The sequence below is a fragment of the Bubalus bubalis genome, chromosome 19 (assembly GCF_019923935.1).
Source record: "Bubalus bubalis isolate 160015118507 breed Murrah chromosome 19, NDDB_SH_1, whole genome shotgun sequence".
NCBI classification, from domain to species: domain Eukaryota; kingdom Metazoa; phylum Chordata; class Mammalia; order Artiodactyla; family Bovidae; genus Bubalus; species Bubalus bubalis.
In genome coordinates this window covers 9,837,058-9,851,940 of record NC_059175.1, presented here as the reverse complement: position 1 = coordinate 9,851,940, position 14,883 = coordinate 9,837,058, and the positions used below count along the sequence as shown (strand labels likewise).

General features: G+C 36.0%; 1 protein-coding gene across 1 annotated transcript in view; it reads left to right on the top strand.

The window, feature by feature from the left end:
• Positions 1-14,883, top strand: part of BDP1 (B double prime 1, subunit of RNA polymerase III transcription initiation factor IIIB) — an 83,741-nt gene that overhangs the window by 9,390 nt on the left and 59,468 nt on the right. The window contains exons 7-11 of the mRNA XM_044932623.2: positions 367-461; positions 6,282-6,336; positions 8,057-8,200; positions 11,616-11,885; positions 13,026-13,173. Of these exons, the coding sequence (XP_044788558.2) occupies positions 367-461; positions 6,282-6,336; positions 8,057-8,200; positions 11,616-11,885; positions 13,026-13,173 (712 nt within the window). The remainder of the gene's footprint in view (positions 1-366; positions 462-6,281; positions 6,337-8,056; positions 8,201-11,615; positions 11,886-13,025; positions 13,174-14,883) is intronic.

The window sequence follows — 14,883 nt, the reverse complement described above, 5'->3', positions numbered from 1 at the left end:
AAAGATTTGATGAACTTTAATAAAAACTTCAATATTGTCAAATTTACTTTTAACTCGAAATATATACTTACGTAGGGCTTCCCTGGTGGCTCAGATGGTAAAAAAAATCTACCTGTGATTCAGGAGACCCAGGTTGGATCCCTGGGTCGGGAGGATCCCCTGGAGAAGGAAATTGCAACCCACTCCAGTATTCTTGCCTGGGAAATCCCATAGACAGAGGGGTTTGGTGAGCTACAGTCCATGGGATTGCAAAAAGTCGGACACGACTGAGCAACTTAACACTTTTATATACTTGTGTAAGATTTTTTTCCTCTGAAATATTTATAAGATTAATTCTCAGTCTTTCTAAATCTTTTATTTTTACAGAGACAGATATGTTTTTTTTAGCCATCAGCATGGTAGGAACTGACTTTTCTATGATTGGACAGCTTTTTCCTCACAGAGCAAGAATAGAAATTAAGGTAAAGTAAACTCATTACATTTGTTGATTGAAAAGAGATTAAAAATTACTGTCTTTTAAACCTTTGGTTGAAATCTTAGTCCATCCTTTTTTGCTACTGTGTTTTTGGTACATCTGTCCTTTATCATTCAAAAAGTAGTGTAATATAATATTTCTCAGTTCTAAAATGAGCATTGTCTCTTTAACTCTAAGTATTATATGTTCTTATTTATCTCTTTCCACTTCTATAAGGGATTTGAGGGCGTACCAACAAAGCCAATGAAACTGAGGTAAAAGTAGAGTTAGATAATGAAGAGGAATAAATGTACCAGAATTTTGGAGTTAAGGATAGATTTTGAACACAAAATGTATCTTTGAATTTTCTAGGAAAAGAACATGCTGACTTAGGTAGTTCTCTAATTGTTGCTTTCCTAGGCCACTTTAACTTTGAAGACAATCAGTGATACTAATTTTTGTTTTTTTTTAAGTGATACTATTAACAACAGCAATGATGTTTATCAATTAGTGCTTAAATATGCCTAAAAGAATGATCTTTCTCTGTCGTATAGTTCTTTTTGTTGAGAAACCTCATCATAAGTTTCCTGTGTTGGAGTGCATTTGAGTGCACACCATGTTGCTGTAATGCATTTCTAATTCATAGTGAGATTTTTATGCAACCATGGGCTTTCTTTTTCATTAATTAAGGGGACTATTAGGAAAGTTAGGTGTTTTTTTTTTTTAAATAGATCAGGCATAGACTGATTTACTGGGAACCATTGTATAGCGTAATGGTCTTTCTATTTCTGTAAAAGATGAAGGATCTTTTATATTCTTTATGTTCCGTTTTGAATATTGATCTCTGATACAATGAGAACAAAATGTTAAAGTGTTTGAAGGCTAGAAGTTGATTGTTTAGGGGAGCTCTTGGATCTGAGTAATTAATGATAAATTTGTCACTAGACTGTTCATGGAGTTGCAAAGAGTCGGCTACGACTGAGCGACTGAACTGGACTGAGACTGTTTCTCTTAAAAATAGTTTAGACTCTTCCCTTAAAAATTTAGTGTGAAAAAAAAAATTTAATGTGGTCCCAGCAAGTCTTTGGGCAAAGTACAGAAAAGTAAAAATGGACTAGTAAATTATATTGAGTTTCAAATTTTGAACCAACATTGCATTGCTGTGATAAATCCCAGTTAGTCATACTGTATTCTTTTTATATGTTGCTGATTTTTAATATATTTTCTTGAGGATTTTTTGTATCTTTTGTTCATGACAGTATTGGTCTGTAATTTTCTTTTAGTGTCTTTGTGATTTTGGTACCAGCATTTTGGTGGTCATGGAAAATGAGTTGGAAAGCGTTCGCATCCTGAAATCTGAGAAACTTTATTTAGAATTAGTATTATTTCTCCTCTTAATGTTTGATATAATTTACCAGTGAAATCATTTGGGCCTATATTTCCTTTGGATGAAGGGTTTTCATTATAAATTCAATTTCTTTAATAGAGATACGGGTATTTATATTTTCAGTTTCTTCTTGTGTCAGTTTAGATGCTAAGTTGTTGAATTTATAGGCATACAAATTTCATACTATTCACTTACCATTTTAATGCTTGTAGGATTTATTGTAGGATATATCTCACTGATTGATGATTTTTCTTTCTCTCTTTTTTTCCCTTGTCTTGCTAAAGGTTTTTGACTTCAAAAGTCTTTTAATGAACCAACTTTTAGCTATGTTATCAATTGTATGTATGTTTTCATTTTTTTTTTTTTTTAAAGTCTAGCATTTCCTTCTTCAGGCATACCTCATTTTATTGCACTTCACACATACTGCAATTTTTTTTTTAATTAAAGGTTTGATGATGGTTTGTATTTTTTTTTGTATTTTCTAACAATAAAGAATTTTTAAATTAAGTATATACGTTGTTTTTCTAGACATAATGCTATTGCACCCCTAACAGACTATCTCAGTGTAATGTAAATGTAAACAACTGTTTTGTGCACTGAGAAACAAACAAAAATCTAGGACTTGTTTTATTGCAATATTCACATTATTGTAGTGGTCTGGAACTGAACCTACAATATCTTCAAGGTTTATGCCTATACTTACTTTGGGTTTAATCTTCTCTTATTTTTTTTCCTTAGCTTCCTTAGATGAAAACTTAGAATGTAGATTTTAAACTGTTCTTTTTTAAATTGAAGACATTTAAAGCTATATAGTTTCATATAAACTGTAGATTAGCCTATAATATCGATAAGCTGTTTTCATTGTCATTCAGTTAAAACTATTGTCTAGTTTCCCTTGTGATTTCTTCCATGACATGCCAGTTGTTTAGAAGTGTGTTTAATTTCCAACTTTGGGACATGTCTTAAATATCTTACTGTTATTGTTTTCTTTGACACTGTGAAAGTCACAGGACATAATCTGTAAGATTTCAGTCTTTTTGAAATTGGTTGAGATTTATTTTAAAGCCTGCCATACTCTCATCTCGATGAGCATGCACTTGAAATGAACATGTATTCTGCAGTTGTTGGGTGTGGTGTTGTCTGAGAGAAGAGTTGATGCCTCTAATCACAGTTATAGATTTGTGTTTCTCCTTTTAAATTGATCAGTTTTGGGTGTAATATGAACTTCATGTGTATTGAAGTTCTTTTATTGGGTGCATTCACATTTTAGCTTGCTGTTGAATTGATCCTTTTATTAGTAGGAAATGTCCCTATTTATCTTTGCTATCATTCCGTGTCCTAAAATAGGGGTTAGGAGTCCTGATCCTCCTTACAGTCAAGAATATAACTTCTGGTTGGCCTTTTGTATCTGTGTTCCCTATTTTTGGTACTCCACTTATATGAGTCAGTTTGTGAGACATTGTACTAATGCTCTGTCCATTTTTTTCCCAGTCTTTTTTCTTTATTTCAATTGGTTAGTTTCTGTTATCATGTTTATAGGTTCACTGATCTTGTCTTCGGCTGTTTTCAATCTGCTAAGTCCATTCAGTGACGGTTTCATTTATGGGATTTCAGCTTGGTTATTTTTCTTAGTTTCCATTCCTCTGCTGGGATTTCTGTATCTGATCATTCCATATTTTCCTTTGAATTCTTGAACATATTTATAACAGCTGCTTAACTTTCCTGTCAGCTAATTTCAGCATCTGAAATCTGTTTCTGTTGACTATTTCCTTGACCGTGCAGCACCTTTTCCTATCTTTTCTCATGTTTTTTTGTGTTTTTTTTTTTTTAATTGCAGGCTGGACATGGTGGATAATGTGTTACACAGTGTTTGGATTATGTTTGTTTTTATTTTTTCCTTCAGAATGTTTATGTCTGTATTGTCAGCTCTCCTTATTCTTATGAAGTCTTGGTTTTAGGCTTTCTTAAGACTGATCCTTACTCTAGGTTTCTCATCTGAATTACAGAAGATAATTTGAGTTACTGTTTTCTGATTTTTCCAAGAACGGTCATGTTATACCATTCTAGATATATAGGGAGGAAGATAATTCATTACATATAGTAGATCCCTTGGGGGCACTGGGGCTTAAATCTCATGCTACAACCCTGTCTGAGAAAGGCTGCTCTAAGGTGTGACCCTGTCTCTAACTGGTGCTTGTTCTGATGTCTGAGGTAAATGTGTGGGTGTTAAACAAAGTCTTTGCGTTCAGGTATGATGAACCCTGTCATCTCCCTATGTTACGTGGCTTCTAGGATCTTCTTTCTGCTCCCATCCCTGTAGTAGCTATTCTCTACTAGACTTCATGCTCAGGCATACGGAACCCAGATGTGGACCAGCCACCTATGGGATACCTCTACCAGATTCGTGAGACTCCTCTTTAAATAGCTCTCTTCTCTGTAGAATCTGCCTCTGAAGGTACTTTACTTCCTCAGCTCAGTGGGATCTGTGGGCTCTGTTTGGCCTTTCTCTCTCCGTGGTTAGGAAATTTAGCACAGGCAGAGAGGGCGAAAGTTGCTGTATCTTTAGTGTTCCCCTTCTTTCTGGGATTGTGAAATTGTGGTCTTGCTCTCCCAAGATTGTAGTCTTGTCCAGTGCTTAAAAATAGTTGATGCGTTTATTTTGTTCAGTTTTAAAGGTATTTGTGATGGGTTGGATGTGTGGAAAAGTCCATTACCAGTTACTTTGTCAAGGCCAGAAGTGGAAGTTATGGGGTTTATTTTATGATGATGGAATTTGGCTTACAATGATTCCTGCATGGATTCAGTGACTAATATCAGGGAATTCCCTGGTGGTCCAGTGGTTGGAACTCTATGCTTTCACTGCTGGGGCCCAGGTTCAATCCCTGGTCAGGGAACTAAGATCTCACACGCATGATGAGGCCTAAAAAAGAATGGTTAATATCAATACATTCTTAAAAGTTTTAAATTGTTCTGGACTATATTCTCAATTAGATAAAATATGCTGTAGCCATGTTTTAGAATTGAATAATGCCTAAAGCCTATTGGCATTCTTCAGGATGTTTAGTGATTATAGCCTGTCACTCTTTATGTAACTTCTGTTATGTGTAGATATGACTTTTGTTAACTTTTGAGGAAATGTTTAAAGAATAATATGATCTTTAAGGGAGAAAGATGATTTTCTTTGGAAACTTCTATTTTACTTGGTAATAAGGGTTAGGAAGAATGGAAAAGAGGAATAATCTGTAGATTGAAAAATGTTAGTCATATAAAAAAATTGTGTCCAACTCTTTGCAACTCCATGGACTGTGACATGCCAGGCCTCTCTGTCCCTCACCATCTTCCAGAGTTTGCCCAAGTTCATGTCTATTGCATCAGTGATGCCATCCAGCCATCTCATCCTCTGACGCCCTCTGCTCCTTCTGCCTTCAGTCTTTGCCAGCATCAGGGACTTTTCCAGTGAGTCAGCTGTTCATATCAGATGACCAAAATACTGGAAAACATAGGAAAGGTTAGACTATAGAGCCTAATGATGTACCCTTGGATGATAAACAGTAAGGAAGTGCAAGAAAGTGATTGCTTTAAAGTCAGGTTAGTGGGTAGTTTCTTTTGGAGGGAAGAAGGGGTCAGTGAAGAGGTTATTGTGTGTGATTTCTCTCTCTTTTTTCAATAATATGATTTTTGTATTCTTAATAAAAGCTTTTAGAGCACTGATCTGTAAAGGGAAAGACTGGCTAATCATTCCCTCCCCAAGGATGTGTATGTGTATGCCCTCAGACTTTCTGAAGGTCTTGGGATGCATTGAACCTTAAACCTTAACCATCTCCATCTTAAAGGAGGTTATTTGGAATATAATTGGATCTTAGGATGCATTGAGCCTTAAACCTTAACCGTCTCCATCTTAAAGGAGGTAATCTGTAGTAAAATTGGGAATGGGGCTCTTTGGTGCTCAGGAAAGCATTAGGGGATAAAGAAGGTTCTAAAGATAAACTTGGCCAGCTTCAAAGTTTTTCTCAGCTGTTTTTGTACAGTCTCCCCTTCATGCTGTTAAAAACATATTAGAATAATAATGTAAGAAGTTTAACTTGATATAAGTATATTAATTTTTAAAGAGTTAATACTGGTTAGCTTAATTGATCACAGTTTGATCTGTTTCCATGCTAGTCAACTTTATTTTTTATTTTCTGTCCTCGTAAATCCAGCTTCCATTGCTAATTCATGTTATTGATCTTGAGGAGCACAGAGCTTAGTAGAAATTTTTCATCTCTATTTTTGAAAAGCTAAGGGTTTAAGTAATTTGCCTATTAGCAAGTTATTTATTATTCTCTATTAGAGAATCATATGTTATTATAAGAATTTTACTTTGATGTAATTTTTTAAACATAATCTTCACTTGTTTAACAGGAGAAAATTACCATAGGGTTTGTTTTGTTTTGTTAACAGAATAAATTTAAACGTGAAGAGAAAACAAATGGATGGAGAATAGACAAAGCATTCCGTAAGTATTAACGCCTCTTTAAGAATGAATGGTTTGAAGAGCCCGGCAAATGACCAATATTTTGTCTTTGGTTTCAGTGTGTTTTAGGTTTGTTTTATCTCCCTATATTGTCATAGGAAGAGTAGCACTGGAAATTTTTCTCTTTAGCAGTTCAGGTCTGGCAGTTGATATAGTTTGTAGGCAAGGGAGTAACTAAAACATCAAGAACTAATTAAGCAGGTTTCTGAGTCCCAAGAAATTAGAGGGACTGAGGAAACCATTTCTATATGCTGTTTATTCTGGGGGAATTGTATTGAAGAAGTTCCTTGTTTCTGGAAGACACTATTAAACGATTCCTTACAATGGTAAGTCCATTATTCAGTTGGTAATGCAGACCACCTGCCCTGTCCCAGCTACTGTTGTAGGCTCTGAGAATATCATGGTGAACAGGACAGATGAGAATCCTGCTTTTAGAGCCTTAAGTCTAAGTGGGTAGGGGAGGAATATAATTGGTAAGCAGGATAATTTCAGATAGTGATTAATTTCTAAGAATCAAAAAAGAGGGAGTTTGGATATTCAGGGAAGGTCTGTCTAAAGGTGTGACATTTGAATTTAGACCTGATTTGAAGAAATGATGTATACCTTTCAGTTTTTAACTAATAACCTCATTAAAATGAGGCTGTTAGTTTCTCTTTAAGTCCAGAGAAATACATCAAGGGATCTGTAAAGAAAAACAGAATTAAATGTACTGTTTGAAGTAGTTCCTGCATTCTTTGTTTGGAAGAGAATCACCAACATTTCATGATAAATGTGTTCTACGTTCATTTGCTGTAGTGCTAATCTTAGAAAAAAATTCTAAAGAGAGGTACTTAGATTGTGTAGCTCTGTACGTTTATTTTCTGAGTATAGACACAAAGGTAGATGAGTGGACCCTGCACCTTATCAATGTGGTATTGAGTCCTCAGGAAAACCATTTCCAGGAATGGCTCCTGGAGGATCTGGAATGTTGTAGTCCTCAACTCTCTCCATTTTAGAGAAGTGATCATGAAACTTTTCATTATATTTAATCAGAAAAGAATCCATAAATCTATGAATAGTCTTTATGGGATGTGGAGTCATTGTTAGACCATTCTAAAACCTTTAAAATTCACTGTTTGGTGCTTTATAGTAGAAATTATTTTACTGTTAATGGGTATTTAGTGGAATGGTCCTAATTAATGTTCATTTACTTCCTCCTTTGCTGATATTTGAAAGAGTAAATAGTGAAAGGTGGTAATAAAGTGAGGACATGAAGTGGGTGGTAGGCTTTTGAGAACTTCTTAGTCATTCCATTATTTTAAAAAAGTATATTTATAACTATGCACAGTGCAATTTATAGTTTGACTTTTGTTAAATAATTCGCCTGTGTAACCACCACTCTAAATAAGCCATGAAACATTGTCATCACTCCAGGAAGGCCCCTCTTTTCCCTTTCTAGTCAGTCTCCCCTCCTAATCCCAACCCAGGCAACCACATTTATTTGAATCATCATAGGTTAGTTTCTCTTGTTCTAGAATGTCTTATTTTATTGCTCAGTGGGATTCTGTTACGTGACTGTCCTATAGTGATTAAAGTTGTTTGTTCTCTTGCTGATAAGATCATTTGCTTTTGATGTTATGATACTTAAGAAAAATTAAAACTTGGAAGTTCTTTTCCTTTTTTTTAAAATAAAAACTTGAAGGTTCTTTTTTTTTTTAAACAGAGGAAAAGCGCCCTTTTGACTTCGATTTTTTTGCTCATTTGCTTCAGAAAGTTCTTGCCGAAGAAGAGAAAAGAAAACAAAAATCTGTTAAAAATCAGAGTTCAAAGGAGAAGAAGTCGTCTAAATCACGGAAAAATGTAAAAGGTATTTATTGAAAAGAGTTATTTTACTTAGGAAGAATAGACTTACTGTATTGTGTCTAAAGTCTTAGGGCATTCACATAGTTCAGGCAGTTGAGATCATTAAGACATCTGATTGGAGGGCATTGGTTTTTCTTCAGTCTTCTAGTTAACTGGCGACAAACAGCAGCTCCCTTTGTAATTTTATAACTGGTGTAACTGGGCTGTTGGCATCTTTCTTGCACCTGGGGCATTGTTGTAGCTAATAAAGGAGAGTCAGAGTCATGAGCTGTCATGTTTGCTTACTTATTTTTCTCTGTAAATCAAATCTGGCTCAAAAGTCGAATATAATGAAAAATGGAAGTCTAATACTTTGAGCTTGTGACTAAATTGTATTGTTTGAGCACAACTTATTTCTGAGGGACTTATACCAGGTAGGAAGTTTTTTATATGTGGGTATTTCTATTTTTAGGCTTATATTTTCTTAACTATTTGAATTTTGATCTGAGGACAATGTTTAGCTATAATCTTACCATTTAAAGGATCTTTGAACTATAGGGAACCTTATGTGTTAGCTGTACATCCCAGCCCCTTTCCTTTTGTTTTAATAAGCCAGAAATAACCTCAGAGATCCTGTCATTTTTTTCCTAACGTATCATAGTGTTAGTAGTGACAGCAGCAGAACTCAGCCTAGGACTGTGAGCGTCTGTGATGGGGGACCCCAAGAGGACCCCCGGATTCAATTATTTGCTAAGACTCACAGGATTCAGCATATAGTTGTACAAATAGCTGAGATTTATTGCAGTGAAAGAATGCAGAGCAAAATTGGCAAAGAGAGACGGCACAAAGGTCAAAGTCTGGGGGGACCAGGTGCAGGTGTCTACGAGCCACACGGGATGCGCTTCATTTCCCAACATCATGCAGGAATGAGATGTGTAAGGGGGTCCAGTGCTTAAGACTCCACCCTTCCAACGCAGGGAGCATGAGTTTGATCACAGGGTGGGGGCTCAGATTAGAGAATCTGCCTGCAGTGCAGGAGACCTGGGTTCGATCCCTGGGTTGGGAAGTCTCCTTAGAGAAGGGAATGGCTACCCACTTCAGTATTCTTGCCTGGGAAATTTCATGGACAGAGGAGCCTGGTGTACTACAGTCTATGGGGTCGCAGAGTCAGACATGACCAAATGGCTAACACATTTGGAGGAAATAAGATCCCACATGCTGTGTGGTATAGCCAAAAAATAAAAAGTAAAAACTTAAAAAAAATAAAAATTGTCTACCAGGGAAGCTTGTTACCCAGTCAGCACCCAGGGTTTTTCTTTAGAGGTTGGTCATGTAGACACCATCTTCCTGTCATGTACCAGAATTCAAAATGCCCAGAAGGAAAGCAGTTGTTCAGCATAAACTACATTGTTTAAACAGTTTAGGTACAGTGAGCCACTTTTGTCATCAGTTAGGCTGATGGAACTCTTCCCCAGACCCAAGTTTCCAGACACAGCCCATGGGCCAACCTTCTCTGCAGGCGTTTCAAAGGAGTGCAGTGAGTTCTGCTTTGTTAACTCTTTTCTGCACAGAGCCAATATAGAACTTCTTTCTCTAGAGTATAGTTCCCTGTCTTTTTAAACATAGTGTTAAAGACTGCAAAGTCGTTTCATTCTTTAGTCAATTTTTTAGTTTCTTTAGCCCTGGGAAACTAAAATAAATATACTAATCTATCAATAATCTTGTGATTACTATGTTACAGATGATAGCATAAGTGCCCCCACTGTAACTTAATGTGAGAACTTCTCAGGTATTTTGTTACAGGTCAGAATTTAAAAATTGCTGATTATTATTCTGATAAAATAATCCAGAGTATTTTCTTAATTTTAAAATCTTGTTTGACTTTTTTTGAATAAAATTGGGAGACCTGGGTTCAATCCCTGGGTTGGAAAGATCCCCTGGAGAAGGGAAAGGTTACCCATTCCAGTGGAAGATCCCTTGGAGAAGGGAAAGGCTACCCACTCCAGTGCAAGGAGATCCAACCGGTCCATCCTAAAGGAAATCAGTCCTGAATATTCATTGGAAGGACTGATGCTGAAGCTGAAACTTCTATACTTTGGGCACCTGATGTGAAGAACAGACTCATTTGAAAAGACCCTGATGCTGGGAAAGATTGAGGGAGGGAGGAGAAGGGATGACAGAGGATGAGGTGGTTGGATGGTATTACCAACTCAATGGACATGAGTTTGAGTAAACTCTGGGAGTTGGTGATGGACAGGGAGGTCTGGCATGTTGCAATCCATGGGGTTGCAGAGTTGGACACGACTGAGCGACTGAACTGAACTGAACCCACTCCAGTATTTGGCCTGGAGAATTCCATGAACCGTATAGTCCATGGGGTCGCAAAGAGTCGGACACGACTGAGCGACTTTCACTTTCACAAATGACATTGAATTTTATTGTTTTTGTTTTTTTAAATGTAATTTGTTATTTTATCTTTTTTTTAATATTCATTTTCATTTATTTATTTGGCTGTGCTGGGTTTTAGTTGTGGCACTCAGATCTCCTTAGATCTTTAGTTGCAGCATATGGGATCTAGTTCCCTGATCATGGATCAAACCTGGGCCCCCTGCATTGGGATCGTGAAGTCGTAGCCACTGGATGACCAGGGAAGTCCCCATTATTTTACCTTTTTGATATAGTTAACTGTTAATATGTCTTCAAAGAAAAGCACTAGAAATTGTTTAAAAATCTTTGCTAATAAGGTTGTTCATTGAAAAACAAAGAATACAGAAAATGAAATTCTTGAACTCTCTCTCCTACCTTGCCCTCAAGTCAAATTCTTCAGCTTTCTTTGGGATAATTATTAGTAAATAATGAGTTAGTATGAAGGTGAAAAATGCTCAGTTGTGTCTGACTCTTTGTGACTGTGTAGACTGTAGCCCTCAGATTCCTCTGTCCGTGGGATTTTCCAGGCGGAACTACTGGAGGGGATTGTCATTCCCTTCTCCAGGGGATCTTCCTGACCCAGGGATCAAACCCAGGTCTCCTGCATTGTAGGAAGATTCTTAACCATCTGAGCCACCAGAGAAGCCTTTTAGTTAGTACAGTAACTCTTTCCTATAATATGCCTATATATGTTTGTGTCTTGGAATATATGTAATTTTTTTCCTTAAAATAAAAATGGGGTGATACTGTGTATATTGTTCTGCAACTTGATTTTTTAAATGCAGCAATAATTTTTGAAATCTTATATATTACTGCATATAAAGCTACCTCATTATTTACTGCCTAGATTTCTATTGCATAAATGTATTATAACTTATTTAGTCATTCTCTATTGGACAGTTTAAGTTGTCTTTAAATTTTTGCTAAGACATCCCTAAGTATTTATCTTCTCCACCTTTAAGCATTTTTCTATAGGTTGTTTTTGTAGTTATAACAATTTCTCTTACTTTCAGTGAAAAAAGTTGCTAATGATGATCGAGATGAGTCTGTGAGCACTAAAATTTCAAACCCAGGAAGGTCGCAAAAGGATGCTCAGACAGTTGAAGAAGAACTGCAGTCTCTGACTTTATCTGAACAGGATTCAGAACAGAATGCATTAGAACTAGATGTAAATCAAAAGAAAAGAAGAAGAAAGAATCAGGGTGAAGGTAGTGAACAAGAAGTGCATCTTTCAGGAAGTGCCACTGTTCAGCCAGGCTCTTCTAAAGGAGAAAAACACAGAAGTAAGTTTATTACCTATTTTAACAGCCCCTATATTACTTGTGAAGATGTGTATAACTTAACTATGCTCCTTCTGAATAATAGCAACTAATGATGAGTATTCATTGGTTCTGTATTCATGGTACTGTGTTAAACCCTTTTAATTTAAAGAAAAAATAGTTTATTATTTAAAAAAAATGAAGTGAAATGAATTTTTTCCTCTCAATTTGTCTTTGAGAAGTGTTACCTCTTAGGTACTCATATTAACAAGGTTCCAAGTCATGTTTATATAGTTAAATGTGTACTGTATCTGTTAATAAATCACGGGTTTTCATGTCCTACCTCTACAGAGCCCCTCTATGAACCCAAAGTAAGTTGTTTAATTTGTGTAAAAGGGGTGTGTGTGTGTGTTAAGTCGCTTCAGTCGCTCCAGGTCTTTGCGACCCTATGGACTGTATAGCCTGCCAGGTTCCTCTGTCCATGTGATTCTCCAGGCAAGAATACTGGAGTGGGTGGCCATGCCCTCCTCCAGGAGATCTTCCCGGACCTCAGGGATTGAACCTGTGTCTCTTACGTCTCCTGCATTTGCAGGCAGTTTCTTTACCACTAGTGCCACCTGGGAAGCTCTACTGAAATAAATATTCCTCCATTTTTTCTTTTGTTGAACTCCCTAGAATGTAGACATTTTGGCACTTCTGAGTTCCTGGGGAATGAGAGCTAAGAGTTAAGGGACATCTTAGTCTCTTTTCTTTAAGAGTTCACATATAGATTACTATATATGTGAATATGTATATATAGATTTCTGTATCTAAGTAATACAGATTACTTAAAGCAGATAACCAAGTAAGAGAGGAGGAAAAGATAGTAGCAGACTAGAACAATCTTTCTGTAGAATTTAAATTTTATGTGGTTCGGCTTCACCAAGATTTTAAGTGAATACTGATAGGTAACAGTGTGATTTATAGACATCATAATATTATGCTCTTTTGTGGCTTACGATTAAAGATATTACATATAAAGGAGAATAGCTCAACTATTAAGAAATTGCACTTTGGGCCAGTTTCATAATCCTTACTTTATAGGGTTGTATGTGAATTCCTTTGTGCTTTTTGAAATGTTTTTGCTATCATTTTTATAATAATATGCGTTTTGTTAATTAATAGATAAAGGCCTGTCTTTAAGTCCTGAGATTAATGAAGATGAATCCAGTAAGGAACAAGAGCTTCCCTGTGTACAGGACACGGATGACCTTGTGGATTTATCCTCTAGTGAAGACGCTGAGCAAAGAACTGACCCTGTTCTTTCACCAAGGTATTTTTTGTATGGTTACTCCCTTTGTCTACATCTTCTCAGAGATGCTGAAGGAGGAGTGTGAAATCTCCACCTGTAATTGTGAATTTGCCTATTTCTCTTTTCAGTTCTGGTTGTTTTTTCATGTCTTTTGAAGCTCCTTTGTTAGGTGTGTACATTTCTAGGATTGTTGGATCTCCTTGGTGAAATCACCCTTGCATCCCTTGTGTGATATCATTCTGGTCCTGCTCTTTGTTCTGATGCTTGCTATGCCGCTACAGCCTTCGTGTGGTTAATGTTTGCATAGACTTATCGTTTTCTATAAATATTTTCTCTTAACTTTGGTTTTCAGCCGTTTGAATGTGATATATCCTGCTGAGAGTTTTTTGTTTTTACTCCCAGTAAAAAACACGTAAAATGAGATCTAATGAGTTTTTAAAATGTGCAGTGTTGTTAACTATGCACACAACTGAAACTATCTATTGAACAGTAACTCTGGTTCCTCCCCGTCTCTGGCCCCTGGTAACCACTCTACTTTCTGTTTCTGCGAGTTACTTTAGATACTTCAAATACGTGGAATCACATAATATTTGTCCTTTTATGAGTGGCTTATTTCACCTAGCATAATGTTTTCAGGGTTCATCCATATTAAAGCATATGACAAGATTTCTGTTTTTATGGTCAAATAATATTCCTTTGTAGGTATATATCACATTTTCTTTATTTGTTGGTCTGTCCGTGAATATTTACAGTGTTTCCATCTTTTGGTTGTAATGAATAATGCCGCAATAAACATGAAATTGAAGAAAATTCTAAGAGCTCTGTTTTCAGTTCTTCTGGATAAATACTCAGAAGGAGAATAGCTGGATCATATGATAATTCTTCTGCTTTAAATTTTTTGAGGCGCCTTCATACTGTTTTTATTGTGGCTGCATTTTACGTTCCCACCCACAATTCATAAGTATTCCAGTTTTTCCACATTCTTACCTGCATTATTTTATTTTAAAAAAACTAATATATATTTAATTAATATATTTTAATTACATTAAAAAAATTAATACAAAGCTCCTAATAGGTGTGAGATGATAACTTATGGATTTGATTTGTATTTCCCTGATTATTGTGATGTTGAGCTCTTTAAATTCTTAAATACTTGTTGGCCATTTGTATATTTTCTGTGGAGAAATGTGTATTCAGTTCCTTTTCCAGTTTAAAAAAAAAAGTTTATTTTATTTTTTCTTTTTTGGTTGTACCTTGCAGCCTCCTGTGGGGTCTTAGGTCCCTGGCATTGAACCCCTGCCCCTGCAGTGGAAGGGCGGAGCCTTAACTTCTGCCAGGGAAGCAGGCTTTTCCAGTTTTTTAATGGAGCTATTTGTTTTTCTGTTACTAAGTTGTAGAAGTTTCTTATCTATTTTGAGTATTAAGCTCTTGTCTGATACATAGTTTACATATCTTTTCTCCCATTCAACAGTTTGCCTTTGACTTTTGATTGTTTCCTTTGCTCTACAGCAGGTGTTTATTTTGACATAGTCCCACTTGTCTATTTTTGCTTTCCTCACCTGTGCCTTTTGTGTCATGTCCAAGAAATCATTGCCAGTACCAATCTTATGAAGCTTTCCCCCTGTTTTCCTTTAGTTTTATCCTTTAAGGTGTTTTATCCGGGTTCTTTAAGGTTTAAGCACCTTAAAAGGTGTTTTAAGGTTTTTAGTTTTATCCTTTAATGCAGTGGAC